The 18,637-nt window shown below is 52.6% G+C and overlaps 1 protein-coding gene across 6 annotated transcripts in view; it reads left to right on the forward strand.

Moving 5' to 3' along the window:
- LOC130595064 (septin-9-like) overlaps window positions 1-18,637 on the forward strand; it is a 131,830-nt gene that overhangs the window by 81,508 nt on the left and 31,685 nt on the right. Inside the window, exon 1 of one of the 6 annotated variants that reach the window (XM_057401434.1) lies at window positions 15,840-15,915. The exons of the other annotated variants lie outside the window; for them this stretch is intronic. Within the exon in view, the coding sequence (XP_057257417.1) occupies window positions 15,909-15,915 (7 nt within the window). The 5' untranslated portion in view covers window positions 15,840-15,908. Of the gene's footprint in view, window positions 1-15,839; window positions 15,916-18,637 lie in introns of those variants that run through there. 6 annotated transcript variants of the gene reach the window in all.

An 18,637-nucleotide genomic window follows, 5' to 3' on the forward strand; every position in this document is an offset into this window, starting at 1 on the left:
CTTTTGCAGGTTTAACATGGAGTTGGGCCATTGGCGATAGGGAGATATGGGACAGAGATGTGCATCATGGGTGTGATGTACCAGCCCTCCAGCAAAGCTGGACTTCATGTCCCCATGGTGGCTGGTGCTGCCCAGCTGGGACAAGGAGATGTGATGGGGGTGGCCAGGCAATGGAGACTGGTATAGTCAGAGTCATCCAGAGGAATGTGAGCAGGGTTGTGCAGTGGCTGTAGGCAAGGGGGGAATATGCAAAAGGCAGAAAGAGGCAGAAGCCATTGAAAATAAACATGAGGTAGAAGGTGAGGGGAGGTGGTGGTTGTGACCCACAGCCCTGGGCACTGCAGGGGTCTCTTCAGTGGGTAGAATTTACCAGAGTTCTGCCTGGCAGCTGGGTCCTGCTTTGGTGACCCTGCCTGGTGCTGCAGCCACCAGGTGCTGGCTGGCTTAGCCCCCATCACCTCCTCCTTCTGACCCTCTTCTTCCTCCCTGGTTGCTCTGGAGCAGCAGCTTTGTCTGGGGTGTCCCTCATGGCTCTGGGCAGGAGGGCAACCCCACAGGTCTGCTTTCCATTGCTTGCTGCTGAGCAAGGAGAGGAAAAGGGAATCGTTTTGGAGCAGCAATACTTCATCCAGATACATGCAATGGCCCTTCCCGAAGGAGGGATGTTGAGGCTTCTCCTGAGCTGGATGAATCCTTGGAAAGAGCCTCACTGAGTCCATCGTGGCTGATCCTGCCTCAGCATCCCCTCCCACTGGTGCCTCCTGTTGCTGATGCTGGTGTTGTGCACGTGTGGTTGAACATTTGCTCTTCTGTTGCTCTTCATGCCTTGCAGTGCGGTGGTGGTCGGGTTTGAGAAGTGGCAGCAAAAACGGTTTTGGTGCTAGAAGAGTTAATGTTTTCCACTTTGTTTTAATAGTTCCTCTCTGCTCCCCCCAGTCTGAACCTGTTTGTGTTTGTGGGGCAGGCTCAGTTCAGGTGATGGTTTAGAAACAACCCCAGATGAAGAGTGATAGGTGCTTTGAGCCGATGATCCTTTTCCCCTCCTCACAATCTGCCATGGTCACGTTGCCCAGGGCCCTGGGGACAGCGTGCTGCAGCGAGGTGGGCTCTTCACCACATTCTGCTGCCCGCTGCTGCCCTCGCCCCATTGTCCTGCTCTTGGCAATTGATAGGGCCACAGTTCTTCCTCTCAGTCCTTTCTTGCAAGGATGCTCTGGAACTTGTTCAGATAAATCAAAGCAGATACAATGAATAATGGGAATGTTCACCTAAAACATGATCTTGACCTTCCTCTCCAAAAGCTGTGTTCCACCATGGTGATGTGCAAAAACTGTCTGAAACATCCCTGAGCTTTCAGCTTTTTTGGAGTCTTTGTTCCATCACTGCTTGATTCTCCCCTTTGGCACAGCTGTGCAGGGTGCCAGGTGCCCCTTAAAAAGTAATAAGGGCCCCATCCTATTTGACTGCAGAACAAACAGGGTGACATCAGGAGAGTGAAGCAATTCACCTTCTCTTTATTACAATTACAATTCAACTCTTTTCTTTCCAACCTGTGAGGCTGATGGGGCTGGACTGCCTTGCTGGAGCTGGGGTTAGAGGGATTTGGCTGACTGTTAACACAGCAACACTCCCCACAGTGAATGAAGAGGCCAGGGCTGAGTGGAGATGCAGTGAGTAATCATTTCCAGCTCCCCAGGCTGCACTGCAATTTAACTGTACAAGAAGATTAAAGCTGTAGGGACACATTTCCTTAAAACCAGCTGACACATTTGGGCCAGATTACGGGTAGCCTTGTTCTTCTTGTTGTTTCTAATGGGGAAATGCCTGCAGCCCAAGATACCAAATGGAGAAGCTGAGTGGGAAGCACAGAGTCCCAGTTTGGGAACTTGAGGGCCAAAAATGAGATAATCTGGAAAACTGGGGACCTGCAGCACCAGTGACTTGGAATGAAGGAGCGTGTACGGGGAGATGACCGTGTCCCATAGTGGGGATGCTGCCTGATCTGCGATGCCACATGCATGGCCACCTGCCCTAGGAAGGGGAGTGGAGGAGACTGGGTGATTTCTGCTTTCCCCTTCCCACCATGTGCTCTGTTCCTGTCCTTGCAGGCAGCTTGGTTCCTTCTGGGGTGATTTGGGCTGTTGTGGATGTCAGGAAGTGGTGGTCCTTCTGCTGCACATCTTTGCCCTCCAGGAATGCTCTTCCCAAGCTCATTACACTGTGTTCAGCTCCGGTCACGTTGGCATTCTTTGTGTCTGTGTGGGCACCGTCCATGTGGATGCCATCAGGGTCTGTGTGGGTGCTGCAGCCTCAGTGCAGGCAGCCAGAGGTGCAGTCACATGGAGAATTCATTTGCCCTGTTGGAAGTCCCTGAGGGCCCATAGGAAAAGCAGTGATCTCCCCAGTGGAGATTCATTATGCGAAGGAGTAGTTTCCCATAGGAAACATTACAGTTCCAACTTCCCTTCCCTGCCCCATGTCGTTTGAGACCAAGAGAGGGCAAACCTAATGGATGCTAAGCTGCATATCCTCCTGGCACTGTGCTGAACAACCTGTCAGGTCTCTTCCATGGCTAGGTTGGGTCTGAGAGCTCTGTTGTGCATCCATGGCAGTGCTTCCTGAAGCTTGCAGGAAGTATCTCGGACTGAACTTGTCTCTGTAGAGGCCAAAGCCTCCTGTTCCCAGGAGAAGGTGATGAGCTGCAGGCTGGTGGGGTCTGTTCTGGGGTGAGGAGGACCCTTCTGGCTCTGCACCTCCATCCATGCAGCCTGGGGCAGCCACTGGGCAGAGGGGTGCCTCTGCTGCACTGAAAACACAAGAGAGCACTCCTGCCTGCTGTTGGATTTATGTATGGATGAGTGATGCTGGAAGGCGATGGGAGATGCAGCCCTGGCTGAGGGTGGCGTGTATGAGCCAGACCCAAGAGTTTCTCTGTTTATCTTGTGGTATTTGCATGTCTGGAGCCCATGGCAGTCGTGCTGGGGAGCATGCTCCCCGCCCATCAGCTCCTTTTGGCATCCTCAAGCTTTCTCACATTTAGTTTAATCATCCTACAGGCTGATAAGGCAAATAAAATCTGGAATCTTGACAAAGATAAAACAAAGAGTTTGCTTTGATCTCCTGCAGTAAGGCCCGGCCACTCTTTTTGTGACTTCTCGGCTGTCTGCTGGGGGAGGGAAGCGATGGCAACGGTGATGAACCTTCTGCAGTTAAGAAATCATTTTCTTCTAAACTATTTCTAGACCTCTGTCCCTGCCTGTTTCTGTTGGCCAGTGGTTGAAGGGACACCATAGGCTGGGTACAGTGCCAATTCTGTAAACTGTGTAAGAGGACTTGAGAAGCTAAATTGAGATTGGAGAGAGATAACTTTGTTTTGAGAAGATCAAACGTTGTTGTGAGCAAAGAAGATAACGTGACAGCAAGCCAGTTGGGTTCTTTACTCCTCCAGCAAACAAACAGGCACACAGGCACTTTTGTATTGTCCAAGATGCTGCAACGAAGCTGAAGTGAATGTGGCTATAAATGGAAGAAGCAGCTGGTCTTGGACTGCAGCCTGTACTCAGACTTCTTTGGGCCCAGTTTTTCTTGCATCTGTTGCAGGTTTTAAAGGAGGGACTTGGGGAGAAGGCTGCTCTCCTTCGGGTTAGTTGAATTTGGGCCATTTGTTTTGTCAGTCTTCTGAACGGGGCTCTGTGAAGCAGTTCCCTGGCTTTCTGGAGGGTCACATGCATAAATACTTCACTCTTGAATTCTTTCGTTTTGTCTTGGCATGAAGATAGCAGTACCCCTATTGAGAGACAAAGCTGGACTGAAGGGTTTGGTCCAAACCATTTTGCAGGCAACAAAACTTTGCAGATGTTTCTGCATTTATAGAAAGCAGATCATCTTCACAAGCAGCCTGAGGTTGCTGTGCCAGCCCAGGAGTGCCAGCATGGGCATCCTCAGTTCCTTGGTTCCTCCTTGCCTTGTGTTGTCTGCAGCTTCTTCCTTGTGGAAGCAGTGGGTTGGATTTTGCATAGCAAAGGCAGTTTGTACAGCAGGAATGAAGAATGACTGAAATGCAGCATCTTTCATCACCGAGTTCAAAGCTGGTTGATGCTCTAGCAAATAGGAGCATAACCTCACATTTATGTTTAGCTTTTCAACCCGAGAGACAGTGTCCAGGCTAAGTCTGAGCTGGGTGGTCCCACCAGCCTCTTGGTGTTCTTTGCATTCCAGCTCTGCAGAGGCTCTCTGTGGTTCAGCACTTGCATGGTCCCTGGCTGGTGTTTCCAAGGGTCCAAAAACATTTAGTGGGAGCTGAGCTCCTACCTCCTTTTGCTCCTCTGTGAACTCAGCCTTTGCCTGTCTGTGAGGAAAACCTTTTGCAGGGAATGCTCCCAATGGATCCCTTGCACGTGGCTTCAGCTATACATACTACATGGTGTTCACCCTGTCTTGCTTGAGGTGTCTGCACTTGAACTAATCATCTGGATGTCTCCTTTTGGCTGGTGGGAATTGTGTCCTTAAAGGGTTTTGCTCTGCTGAATGTAAAGAGAGCCCATGCAAGCAGTTCAGCTGGGGATGTCTCCAGTTGGGCCAAATGTTACCTTCCTGTATTATTTCCAGAGTCAAAAAGGTGGAGGTGAAAAGGGATGCTGCAGCAGGACAGAACTGTGCAAGACACTAATTCCTTGTTACCAGTCGTGCTTGACAGCCCCCAGCAAGCCTGGTCCCCTTGTGTCAGCTTCTTCTGCAAACAGGTCATTGTGGACAATTATTTACTTGAGTTAATGGCTCAAACTGTCTTTGATGCTTATCATAGTACTTAAAAGTTTTTATGATGGCTCTGTCTTTCCCCCTTCTCTTTCTCTCCTGCTCTTCGTGGAGTGGGACAGACATTCCTTCCCTCTCTCAAAGCAAAGCTCAGTCTGGGGAGATCTCAAGGCAGGAAGATTAGATGGGAATCCAAAAGGGTATGGTGTCTAGGAGGAGAGGGCAGTGATAAAAGTTAATGATACATAAGCTGTTGAAAGGAGCTTTCCCCATTACAACTGTACGGTAGGACACAAGTCTTTTGTAGAGCTTTCAACTCCAGCCTGGTTGCACCTGGGGTGTATTTCATGTGTGACGGGGAGATCTGGAGGAGTGTTGCAGATATTGCCCTACCCAGCACTGGCTGGAGCCCCTGCCTGTGTTTGCTTCCCCTGCATGTCACGACTCTGGATGTGAATTCTTGTTCACTGTCTGTGTTATTTGCTCTGATCTTGGAGGTTGTGCTGCTTTCTGCCGAGGTTCTGAAGTGATGGTGTCCTCTGAACCCTTCTCTGCAGCTCTGGCACATGGAAGTACAGGATGAGTCCCTGGTTACAGTTTCAGAGGGTATGAATGCACGGCTAATTGCTGTAACAGCATAGGGGTGCTGTCCTCCATTGCACACGTCACATACTTGGGTGTTCACTGGCAACTCACTCCCATCTGTAGTGAGGTAAGTTCGGGGACCTAGAGACAGAAAACCACTGAGGAGATGACAAAAGGTTGGATGGCAGAAGAACTGGTTCAGGATCCTGCCTTTGCTGTTCATGTTCTCATTGCCCTGGGTGAATGTCCCTACCCACTCGTTTCTCCTTTCCTAACAAGGAGCTGGTGCATGTGGCAAGATGCTTCAGGGTCAGTCCTTACATTGAGTCCTTTCTTCTTGGAGGTTCAGCTGGTGGTAAGAAAATTGCTGATCCTGGTCACAGAGGTGGAGCTGTGCAGGATGGGAGAAGCTGCTCTGTCCAGATTACTGGAGTGGCTCTACGAAGAGAGAGCTCCCCAGCTGTCCACAAGGAGAGGGAGGGTATCAAATGGTTCCTATATCAAAACCATCTCCAATCTACTCTGCTCTTCAGTCTGCTTTCTCCTAAATTTGAAAAACCTGTAGTTTGGAGGAGGGAAAAAAAGGATTTGGAAGGCAAACATTGGATGTGTGGGGAGCAGATGTGGGGATGGATGCTGCCTCCTGATTTATGAGTGATGGAGACTGCTGACACTGAGGGAGGTGGAGCAGGCGCTGGTAGGGTGTTTGCATGCTCTTTGCTTCATGTCCTCCTCCTCTGCCTCCATCTTGTGCAGATAGGAAGGAGAATAGAGATTACCTTGGAGTCCAGATTTGTCCTGGGAAAAAAGGAGTAGATCTGAGCAGCTTTTCTGATAAAACATAATTGTTTAGACAAACTCTGGCTGAACCCGCTTCCTCCTGCAGCCCAACGCGCAGATAAATGGGGTGGAAGTGGGAGGCCGAGTTCACAGGCTGCTGAGGCTCTCCCTGAGGTCACACCACCCCCAAGATCCCCCATCCACCCCTTTTGATGCACTTGGAGAGAAGATGAGAGGATACAGTTGAGTGCTGAGGGTGCTGCCCAGGCTTTAGGTAGTTCAATGCAGAGATGTTGGTAACGCAGCACATCAGTGCTGGGAGACTCTGGTGGTCCTGGAGGGCACCATTAGATCCATCATGGCTCATTGGCAGAGGATGGATTCTTCTGCTGCCTGCTGCTTTGTGGGAGGTGAATTTGCTTCAGCCACGATCTCTCCAGGCCTGGGGTCCTGGCTGGGCAGAGCCATGCCCCAGATTCATTTTGTTTGGACTGGAAATGGGGAGACAAGCAGGATGTGGGCGGGATGTGGCCACAGGAGAGGTGTTGTCATGCCCTGTGTGGCTCCTATGGAGGTCTCCGGGAATCAGATGAAATCTGAGATCCTGCCGTGATGCTGATGTTCCTCCCACTGTCCCTCAGGGAAATGGTCCTCTTTGCCCTACTTTGTGTAGTAAATACAAGTTTATTTACAGCCCAGAAACTCTTGCCCTGAGGCTGGGAGGGGAAGGGTTCCTGTGTGATCCTGAGGAGCTCTGGGGTTTCCTCTCTGCTTTGTGGCTTTGGTTCCTGGGCAGAAAAGTCTCACAAAGGAGCAGCTCTGTGGGTGGGAGCTCAGTGAATCTGAGGCCTTTGAATGGCCCTGGGGCTTGGCTTTATTTCCCTGTAGCAAGGACAGGAGTCCATGCGTGTCACCAGGAGAAGAGCTGTGAGGAGATAACCAGTGCTCATGTGTGACACGTGAAGCAGCCAGGGACAGCAGCAGGGGATGGGCTGCCATCCACCTCCCTCCCTCCTTGGTTCCTGTCGTCCAGAATCTCCCCACAGCCCGAGTTTGCCTTGGACCCTGGGGGATTTGTTCTCTTTTCTTGTGTTGGCCTGAAGCATGGCCAGGGTCCTCCTCTCTGGAAAAGGGGCTCTCGGGGATGCGGCACAGGGCTGGACCCTTCCTCTGCACACAGGACCTCATGTGGAGGAGGAAAGGATGTGGCTGAGAGGGTGTTGGGATGGGACTGAGCTCCACTGACCTGGCTCTGTGGGATTTCCAGCTCTGCCTTGGCACAGCCCAAAGCTGCTCTGCGGAGCTTCAGGGAATGAGCATTTGGGTTTTCCACTTGGAGGAGTGGGAAGGGTCTCTTTGGGGTTATTTCAGCCCATTTGTGGGACAGGCAGTCTGTGAAATGCTTGTTTGAAGAATGAGCAAACCAAAGCCAACATTTGGGCTCCTCTGCAAGAGCAAAGCTGGGAAAGCCTCAACTTGTGGACTGCAGAGACAAGGGGGACGTGGCTGTGGCTTTGTGCTGGGGAGCAGTGCCGTGTCCCTTGGGGGGACCCAGAGAACATTGAGTTTATCCTTTCCCTTCTCATTTTTACACATGCACGATTAATTCTTCTCTTATTGTCTGTGGCAATATTTATTTTACTGCTCTGGGGCAGCAGGGACTGGAGAGAGGTTTCACAAACTGAGTTTTCCCTCTGCAAACCCCTCCTCTGATCTTGCGCTTCCAGCTGCCAGCTTGGTGTTAAAACAGCTTGCATCCAGGCCGAAAGTATTTGAAGGGCAGAGCAATGCCTTGCAGGAAATGGCTTAAGCTTCCTGCTCCCAAGATGGTGTGAGTGTTAAAACAGAATGGGAGAAATATTAGACATCCTACATCCGGCACGGCAGAGGAGAGCGACCCTGGGGTGATGTGATGGAAAGCCTGGACCCCTCCAGCTGCCTGCGCCCGGCAGCTTCCTGCAGGATGAGGGGCCCTGACAGTGCCCCCCGGCCCCATCCCCTTGGCTTTGTAGGGGAAAAATGGGCAAATTGTTTCCTGCCCCACTGGGCTTTGCTGTGTTTTGGTTTTGTGGGAAATGTGTGGGGGGAGCTGGTCAAAGGTGGGGGCAAAATGTCAGTGGAGGGAGTTTTCAGCAGAAAATGAGAGCTGGGAAAGCACTGGGCTCGCTGCAGTGTTTGCAGCCTGCTTATCTGCCACCTGCCAGTCTGAGGTGAAAGGCAACAGTATGAAATAGATGTTCAGGGTTGGAGTTGGTCCCGTTTGTGTGGGGCTGGAGCGGGACCTTCCGCATCTGTCAGCGGAAACCACTTCGACTTCATTGGCTTCATCAGAGGTAACTTCATTCTTCCGGCCCAGCTGATTTCCCACTTCGTGCTGGCTGAGCACCATCTACCTGGCCAGGCAGGGAATAGCAGCCGGATGGCCAAGGGCAGAGATGCGCAAGGGTAGAAGAGAAACGAGAGGCTTTGTGTGCCGGCAGCAAGGAGTGGACAGGGCAGTGGTTCTGTGGATCAGGGTGGTCCTCGCTGGAGCTCTCTGATGGGTGTCGCACCTTGAGATGTAATTCAGCTCACTGGGGATTTTTGCTCCGTTATGGAAGGCATCTCCAAACCCCAGTTTTGTTGGCTGGAGCGTGGAGATTTAGATGGTTTTAATTGAAATGTTACCAGCTGGCTAAAAAATACCTGCACTGTGTGGCTGGGAGCCCGAAGTTGCAGCGTAGAAAAGTGGCAGAGTAAGCAGGGTATGGGTCAGAGCTGGTCTGAGTTTGCTCACTCTGGCTTCCTGCTAACAGTCACTGGGAAGCATAAAATTGCTCATAGTGGAAATGAGACCTCTCACACCCATGCTGGGACCTGAGTCACTTTGGGAGGTGTTGTTCCAGCCCTAGGAGCAGAAGCAGAGCATGTGGGTGCCCTCTTGGGCGGGCTTACCATGAATGGAGCATTATGCAGAGCTCTGAACATCCTCCTCCTTGGCTTTCCTCCTTGACCCTTTCTTTCCCTGCACCACTTCACATGGGAGCCTTGGCCTTTCTTCAGAGCACGGATCAGAAGGGGTAAGTCCCGTCCTCAGCAAGCAGCTCTGTACCTGGGGAGAGGGGTAGCACCGATTGCTGGTGCTCAGCATGGCACATAACCCCCTAAACCCCCAGCAGCACAGCCCTTGGCGCCAGGGATTTGGCTAGGCACACCCTGTTTGTTTTCCCAGGTTTTCCATGGGGTGCTTTTCCCGGAAAAAATCTTTGGCCAGCAAACCCGGGGGAGGGGAAGATGGGGCTGATTTCAGTCTTCAAAGTAGTCACAGCCGGCTGAAAGCTGTGTTTGCAGCCCAGTAACACTTCAGCGGTGCCCTCTGCTCTTGCACAACATGCTGAGGCTGGTTTAAGCTCAGAGGGGGTGTGGGGGGTGTGTGTGTGTGATCCAGCCCTGGTCCTGGCATTGCTTCCTGCAGGCAGGGCCATGGGGGTAGGAGTGGAGGGATGGGCTGCATTAGGGCTGCTGGACCAGCAGGGCAGATGCTGTGGCTGTTTTGGGGTATAAATACATTTATTTGCCTCAGAGCCATCCCCATTTGCCTACATGGCTGCAACTCTGTGCAGGGACCAGCAGTGTGGTCATACACAACAGGGAAGGGATGAAGAGGATTTGCTGTCCCAAACGGAGCTGGGTTGAAGCCCATTGCTGCCCTGCTCACCGTGTCCTGGAGCAAAACCTCATGGATGGAGCTGGTGAAGCAGATACCCACACAGGATCCTTGGGTCCTCTGGGTGCCCTTGGGGAGGGCAGATAGGGGGGAATTAACTGGAAAAGAAAGCATTCTTCCACAGAAGTGTCCTGGAGCCCTTCAGGCATTTCAGCATCCTCAGCCTCTGCTGAGCAGCTGTGGTGTAAGTGTGGGCCCATAGGAAGGAGCAAATGCTGCTCTGTAAATTGCTGTGTGCTTGATTTATTTTTCTTCTTGTTGTTGGCTGACCCCTGGGGCCCCCTCCCAGCCCTTCCTTCTCTGTAACAGCATCCCTGCACAGGATGAGCCCTCCTTCCCACGGCTCCTGCAGAGGGATGCAGAGCCCCAGGGCTGAAGCAGTGGGAGAGGCACAGAAAGGTTTGGGAAGAGGTTTGGAAACAGCTGATTGAAAGGCTCTGTGTGGGGCAGAGGGCAGACCTGTACAAAGGTCTGAAGGGGGACCAAAGCTTATGCAGACTGCTTGATATCTGAAATGAATGGGCAATTTAGGGCCCAAGGAGTGAGTTTTAGCAAGTCTCTGTGAAACGCTGTGATTCTGCCTTGCCCACATGTCTGCAGCAGGGTGGGTTGGGATGGGAGGGCAGGGATACCCATATCCATCATGCAGCCGGTAGAGTGGGGCTGTGCTGGCCCTGCCTGCGGCCTCTGAGGGCTAAACACAACACCCAGCCCTCAAAAGGGCAAAGACCAAGAGAGCTTGGCCTGGCCAAGGTGTCACAAGTTGGTACTTGGTCCTCAAACACAAAACCTGTGAGATGGAAAGAGAAGAGACAAATATTTTCTTATGCTTTGAATGTGCATTTCTGTTTCTTGTGCTTTAGGTTTTGCCTGTTTCCTGGTCCTGGCAACCCAGAGGGCTGTTAAAGTGGTTATTTTAAGGATGCTTTACAGAATCCCTGGGATCTGTGTGCTGGAGCTCTAGGAAGAGTCTGATGGGATGTGGCTGCTGGTCCCTGCTCACAGGGTGAAGGAGGGGTGCTGAGCTGGGAGGGGTTGACTCTTCTGGTAGACACAGCAATACCTGGTGTAATCCCAGCTGGAACCAAGATGCTTTATGCATCATTTAGGTGGAGGTCTTTCCAGCAAATGAGTTGCCATGGTCATAAAAGAGCACTGGAGCATTATGTTAAGGGCTTCCCCCAGGCCTGCTCTCCAGCAGAGCTGTTCCCTAAAATTCCCTCCCCTAGCATGATGCTGATTTATAATGGGTGTTGGAGGAGCTGGAGTTGTCCACTGGCAGGACATGGCTTTCCTTGGGTAGAAGGCTTTCCCTCGGTGGGGTTGGAGGCACAGCTGGTTTCCCCATTGCTCTTCATCTAAAAATATCAGTTAGTATCGCTGCTCTTGCTTGAATGATCCCAAACTCTGGATGTGGGGGTCTGTTCTTAGAGCCCTCAGTGATGCTTTTCCTTTAGGACCAAAACCATGACTGATGGTCAGTGCCCCAAGAGTGCTGCTAGTGCTGTGGGGATATGGGGGGGACCTGGGCCCCTGCTCAGTGCTCTCTCTGTTCTTGGCTACAGGAGGGTGTCAGAAACAAGTGCAGTATCCTGCAGAGCTGAAAACCTCAAAACAAGCGGGGATGTGACCTTTAAGAGAGCGAAGCCACGGCATTATCTGCAGATCATTGCCTGGGGAGGAGGGTAGCTCTGAGTGGAGCTTGGGTTGCTATGGGGCTTTCTGCTTTTATGAGGTGATGGGGTTCAGCTTGGTGGCCAGTTTGTGCTCATGTTGAGATGAGGGTTTGAGAAGGTGATGGGGAGCCTGGCACTGGTACACCAGAGCCAGGGATGCATGTTGCTGCGGGTCAGCAGGTGCTGCCTCCCCTCCTTGTGTATTCATGGTGACCCAGTGGGACTTAAAGTCTGGAGCATCTCCTAATCACATTCTCCAGTCCTTGTGGGAAATGGAGACAAGGCTGGAGGGGAACATTTGGTGTCCTGCAGGTTTGCATCCAGGAGACTGGTGGTCTTGGTCTGTGTACACATAATGACCATAGAGTGATGGTGAGACCTGGGTGTGGGTGCTGGGAGCTTCATTCCCCAGTTGGTGTGATCATGGTGCAGGTCTGCTCCTAAACATCTCAAATATTGGTACATATATATATATATATATATATATATATATACTGAAATCTCTTGAGGAGAGTTACAGACTAATTGGAGTTAGGTGCCTAAATTCCTTTTTGAATGTGTGTCTTGGCTCTTCTTAGCACTGCCCCATCACATGGTGCTGGCAGAGCATCAAAACCCAAGATGTGCCCTGTCATGCGGGGTGGGGTGAGGGAGGAAGGGGCTGGAAGTGGCATTATCAGTCTTTAGAGAGCCTTGGGGCCTGTTTTGATGTTGCGGTGATGCTGGAGGAATTAACAGTAACCTCATGTTGCTGTTACTTCTGTATTCAGTGGGAAGTGTTTCTTCAAACAGCGGATTAAGATTAGGACATCTCAGCTCCAGGACTGCCACGCCACCTTTCCTATTTCTCTCTCCAGTAATTAAGCAGTTTGAATCCATCCAGCCCATCATCCAAACTCCTCCTGAAGCTACAGGATGTCCTGTGAGATCACTGAGCACTTGAATGAGGGGCTTTCTTGGCTTGGCAGAGGCTGAGCAGACCCCAGAGAGCTCCCGTGCTGGGGGGAGAGCCCGTTGCCAAGTCGTAGGAGGAATTCCCACGTTTCTGTTCCTTCCTGTTGGCTGCCAAATACTTGTCCTGTCCGCGAAAGCTTATGTATTTGGTTGGATTTAACCTTTGTTCAAAGAAGCAAGTAACAGAGATCTTTTACTTCTGGTTTCTGGGTGTAAATTCACGATTCAGCAATGGTTTCGTATGCACATCACGATTCCGTGGTGGGAAAAGCTGGAGGAGAGACAAAGTGACTTCGCTTGGGTGAAGTCCTTTATAGCAGAGCTGGAAGCCTGCAGAGCAGTTACCCTTCCTTCCTGCTCTAATGAACCCCCAAACCAAACTTTAAGTGTCAGCCAGACCTTACCATTTCAGTAGGAACGCAAAGGCAGCCCCATGGGATGTGGGATTTCTCACGCCCACAGGCACTGCAGGTCCTGCCCGGACACATGGACACAGACATGCTCCTGCCAGCAGCGAGCCTGCCTGGCTCTAAAAGCAGGGAGCAATGGAGTTTCAGGGAAGGGAAATGCTCCTTTTTGTTGCTTCTTTTCATGCCTACAGCAGAAGGCACAGCTAGCGCTGTTTTTTTGTGCCCTGGACCCTCTTTTTCTTCTCTGGTTCATCTACTATGGAATGAGTCCAGCACCAGGGATTGCCACCAGTTGCATAACCAACAGCACCCAGTGCTGTCAAAGTGGTGCATGAGCCATGGCCTGGCCACCTCTGTGGTGTTAAGTATGAGGATGAGCTGGTTTGGGAGCCCTGAGGATGTCCCAAACTTCAGCTGCAAGCTCCCAAACCAGGCAGAGAAGAAAACAGAAAACCAGCAAGTCCTGGGACTGTGTGAATTCGTTTTCTGAGGCCATCAGCACGTGTGGGATCAGTCTGGAGCCAGGAAGAAACCACACAAAGAAGAGAGGTCTCTGAAATCCCACGGTGAGGTCTTTGGGCATCACACAGTTCTACCATGTTGAAGATGCTCCAGCAAATTCCCTCCTGATGCTATTTGTTGGCTGAGCCCCTCTGTGCTCCCAGAGCTGCAGGGACACTTTGACAGAGCTTGGCACAGTGATGTGCTCCGTGTCCTAGAGCAAGCATTGCGTTGTGCCACACAGGAGATGGCCAGGTCACCACGCTGAGTTCCACAAGCCATGAACCTGCATCCCATCACCTGGCATCCCACAGTGAGCCAGAAGTCATCCTGTTTGACGTCAGCTGTATGGCAGGGCAGTGTGTGGCCTCCACAAAGCTGGAATGACCCCATCTCCAACATGGTAGGATTTGGTTTTAATTAAATAGACACCCATGTAGGTGACCCTGAGGCACTCCTCCCATTCGGCAGCCCCATAGGGGTGGGGAGGAGCTGCTGATAGAGTAAGGCACTTGGTTGCTTTAGAGTGGGATTACAGTGATCCCCTGGGGAAGCAGTGCGGAGAGGCTGAACCTTTTGTAAGGGTTTGCTGTTCTTCTACCAGCAATTCCTTCCTGGAGCTGAAGCTCCAGGGGAGCAGAAGAGGCAGAGGCAAAGCTGAAGTCTTTTTTTTGGCTGTGAATGTGGGGAAGTCAGAGGTTTGTGACCCACTGAAGAACAGGAATTGGTAATTGCTTCCAAAATGACAAGCTGTTGACTGGAAGAAGTGCAGGCCTATGGCTTTGCAACCAGCCCAGGGTTATGACCGGTGCCACAACCCCACAGGCTGTGTTTGCATATCTGAGTAAGTCTCTGCTCTTCCATTAGTGCCTCCTCTTAGCACTCCCCGAAAATTGCCACAAAAATTCCATCTTGGTGCAATTTAGGATATGCTTCAGCCTGCCCTGAGAACATCTGCTATGGGTGCATGGGTGAGATTAATCACAGCATGAACGTGGCCAAGTGTTAAACAGCAGAGCCTTCCCACCTCCCCCCTGCACATGAAGGTTGGTTCCATGTTCCAGCAATAAAATGAACCGGGCAGGCGGGGATCTGGCAGGAACAACTGCTGTGTGGGATGAAGGGCTGAAGAACACCTTTAAGTGGGCCAAGAACCCATGTAGTCCTATGACTCTTTGAAATCCCTGTGGTGTTTGAAGCTGTTTCCTAGTCCTGCTCATCTTCTGAATCCATGGTTTTTCCTGCTGCGTCTGCAACTGCTCCCTCTCCCCTGGTGTTCTGAGGCAGTTTTGGGTGTAAATGCTGCTCCGTGTTTCCAGGGAGGTAAACACCCCTCCCTTGCCCTGCTTCGCTGTGGAGATATCAAACTGCAAAGGGGTAGAGATGTTGTTTCTGTTGTGGAGATGGAGGGAAGGAGTTGCAGAGGCTGTTGAGAAATGCTCATGAATCTGCTTGCTGGGAGGGTGCTCCTGTTTTATTGTGGTTTAGCTCCAGGACGTGGCTTTCTTTAATGTTGGGGACTGGCACAGGGAGTGTTTTTACTCCTCTTTTCCTTGGGTGACCACAGCGGGCAAACCCCCATCAGCGCCATGCTCTTTACATCGCCCCTAAAGGAGAGCCCCAAGTTCCCCAGTTTGTGGCTGAGTTTCTTAAAGCAAGCAACAGAACCAAAAGACACAGAAAATAACCAAAGCTCTGTCTGCAGTGCTGTTGGCTCCTTAACCACCGAGGCTGCCCTGCTTCCAAGAGAGGCAGCCCCAGCTCTGCTGCATGGGAGGGAGGGATGAGGGACGGATAACTCTTGTGTGATGCCTTTGATGTTGGAAGCTTTTACCCACGTTACCACGGGAGAAACTCAAGTGCTTTTCATGTCTGGTGGTGCGGGAGGCAGGGAGCCAGCAGGGATTTGCTTTGTGAGACCTTTACAAAGGGAATTGAGCAGAACTTTGCAGAAGTTGGGGGACACTTGCTGGGGTGGCACCTGAAGTAGGTGCTGAAGCATCCTTGCCTCTTGCAGGCACCGGCCAGCACCTGTGGTCCTCCTCATAGTCCTTGGCTGAGTAAGTCTGAGCACTCCCCAGCCTTGGGGAACAAAAAGTTGTGCTGAGGTCTCCATGGCCAGACCAGAGGGGAGTTGTGGAGCGGGCAGGCTGGAGCCCTGGCTGTGCAGTGAGTGCAAGGGAAGTTGAAGGGTAACAGAGATAAAAAAGAGCCGTGGCTCAGCAAGGGGGGAAAATACCAGGGGCATGATGCAGGCATCCACGCAGGGGAATGCTTTGTCAGGGCCTGTGCTGCGGGAGGAGGCAGAGCCCGCAGTGCTGCCCGCTCAGGCTCGCCTGGGATGGGGATGTGCTGGGCTGTGTCTTAGGCAAGGAGTGGGAGAGGGGGGGTCACAGTGCTGGGTCCTGGGCGTGAAAAGGAGTGGCAGCAACCCCGATGTGACCCCGGCAAGGGGAGGTCCCTGGGGTGAGCTTGGACCCCATTGCAGGCAGGCTGCCCTCACCCAGCTCCCACAGCAAGAAGGGACCCTGGTTGCTGGGGATGCCAGGTAAGGGTGCGAGAGCTGCCTGTGGAAGGGCCATGCTGAGTCTGGGAGCCCTGTCCCAGCCGGGGGGGGGGATTGGTTGTGCTTGTCTACATCTGTACAGGTTCTGGGGAGGGGCTCCTGCAGCCTCTCCTGCCTGGCAGCATGGGGCTCTATCAGCTTCACTGGCTGCAGTGGAGGTGCTCTGGTGTTGCTTCCCCTGGAAAACACGTTTCTGTGGCATTGTGGGGAGCATGTCTGCTAATGTAAAGGAGATCTGACACCTTGTTTTCTGCTCTGGGAGTTGGTTGTGAACTGATAACTGATGGGGAAGGTACTGCCTGGTGTTTGATGGCCCCTTGTCCTGGTGAGCAATGGGGAAAACCCATCTCCTGAGCATCCTTGTGAGCACTGGTGCGTGGTGCAGGGCACCGGGCCAAGGATGCAGCAGGGAATTTCTCCTCTCCCTGGCCCTTTTCTGAAGGTCTCAGTGGTCATGTGGAAAGTACTCCCCAAAAGCAGCCTCCTGCTCTGCCCTCCTCTCCCCCACCCAGCCCCAGTGCACACACAGCAACCCCAAAGCTGAGCTCACCCTGCGCATGCAGCAACCCCAGACATGAGCTACACCCTATGCCCAGGTAATGCATCTGCATGCAGAGGGGATGTGCTGTGGGTGTGCTGGAGGCACCCGGAGCCCTGGGGACACCCTGCATCCCCCAAGAGAAGGCAGGTGATAAGGGATGAAGGCAGGTGATGAGGGATGAAGGCAGGTGATGAGGGATGAAGGCAGCTGCCTGCCAGGGGCGATCTGAGTGAGATGTCCGGGCTTTGGGCTCTTGCCCCCGGGACCCCCAGCCCCGCACCGTGGGGGGAGGTCCGGCCGCTTGCGACCCAGCGGGTCCCCAACGCTTGGGGCAGCCCCCCAGGCGCCTCCCCCGCCTTAAGAGCATCTCCCGCTTCTTTCCTCTTTAATTGGCTCTTTTGAACCAGCCGCCTCCAATCCCTCCCTCCGCCCGCAGCCTCCGGACCCGGCTCCGCGCTGGAGCCGCGGTCGCCGGGTGAGTGCGGGGGGCCCGGACGGGGCTGGGGCCGGCAGCCGGGTCCCGCCGCGCTCTGTGGGTGCGGGTGGACTCCGGTTCCGTTCCTTCTCTATGCGCTATGTTTTTCTATTTAGTCTGGAGAAGAGAAGGCTCAGGGGGGACCTGATCGCTCTCTGCAGCCGCCTGACAGGAGGATGGGGCGAGGTGGGGCCGGGCTCTTCTCCCAAGTAACAAGCGATAGGGCAAGAGGAAACGGCCTCAAGCTGTGCCACGGGAGGTTTAGACGGGATATTTTACACTGCTATTAGAGATGTTCTGGCTGGCGGTCCTGGCTCCCTGGTGCTGATGACTGTTGGTTACTCTGACTGAACACCCCTGCGAGATAGGAGGGCCTGGGCAGGGTGATGGGAGATTTGCATGTGCAGGCAGCGCACGATTGAGCTTTGGTTTTGAGATGACTGATGGCTAAAGCACCATCCTGTAACGAAAAAGCAAGGGTCGCAATGATATGTGAACATCTGAGCACCGCTGCCCCATCCGGGTGTGATTCCAGACTGCAGGATACAGCACCCAACAGGAGTGCAGCCATCCAGGGTGTGTACCTTGCTTGCAGCCCTGCTGTAAGGGTGTCCTGAATACAGATAAGGACATGTTGGGATAGAAAAGATGTGTGGAGCACATGAAGGACTGTGATAGCCCTGGGAGTTGTGACCGTGTAGTTGCAGTCCATGATTTTCCATGTTGAGAGCAAAATAACCTGTGTGGCTGTGGGGCTCATGGGTGGCTCGGTTGTGGTGTACTGAATGTGTTTGACATCACAGCCATTAAGCACATGTGTTCTCACCAGTATATGCTAGCCATAGCTCAAGGTATGTAGATGTGGCGTTTAGTGGCTTGGTGGCTCATAACCCGGCGGCAGCAGTTCCTGGACACCTCTCCGTGGGGAATCCAGACTTCCCCTCTCCGAGCACAGTGGAATTTTTATAGCCTTTGGTTTTAAATGCTGTGAGTTCTGCGTGGCTGTGGCGCCACATCCAGCCCTGTCAAAGCTGCACTGGCTGCCCAGAGAAGCTGTGGCTGCCCCCATCCCTGGCAGTGTTCAAGGCCAGGTTGGACACAGGGGCTTGGAGCAAGCTGCTCTATGGAAGGGGTCCCTGCCTGTGGCAGGGATTGGGGGTGGAGGAGCTTTAAGGTCCCTTCCAAACCCAAACCATTCTATAATTCTATGATAAGTTTCTATGTTGATCCTTGAGTAACGTGTCTGAGCTTTGCTCCTCTATGTGAGGAAGGCTGGGCTGGGAAAGGGGAGGACAGCTCTCCTGGGGGTTGTGACCTTATGTCTGAACATAACTTTATTTCAGTTACCTCTGAAATTTGGTAGGTGCTTTGTGGAGAAGTAACACATACTGGACAGAAAAGGTCAATCTCGCAAATACAGCTCAGTGGCATCCTAGGAGTCCCTGTCCAAAAATCCCACATGGCATTTCAAGGTACCAGGAGGGTGTGGGGCCAGAGAGGTGGGAAGGAGTGGTGGCAGACCCCATTTGCTGCAGAGGTGTAGCTGCCAGGGCTGCACTATAACACAGGGAGCGACGCAGCACAATGGGACATGTGCCTGGGTGTTGGCTGGGAGATGAAGGCAGGGACAGTTCATCCTCATCCACAGTGGGTGTGAGACCATCTGCTTCCCAGCAGCATCCCTGGCT

The sequence above is a fragment of the Pezoporus wallicus genome, unplaced genomic scaffold, assembly GCF_028554395.1.
Source record: "Pezoporus wallicus isolate ANWC-B61680 ecotype Strahan unplaced genomic scaffold, APGP_CSIRO_Pwel_v1 contig_8702, whole genome shotgun sequence".
Lineage (NCBI taxonomy): Eukaryota > Metazoa > Chordata > Aves > Psittaciformes > Psittacidae > Pezoporus > Pezoporus wallicus.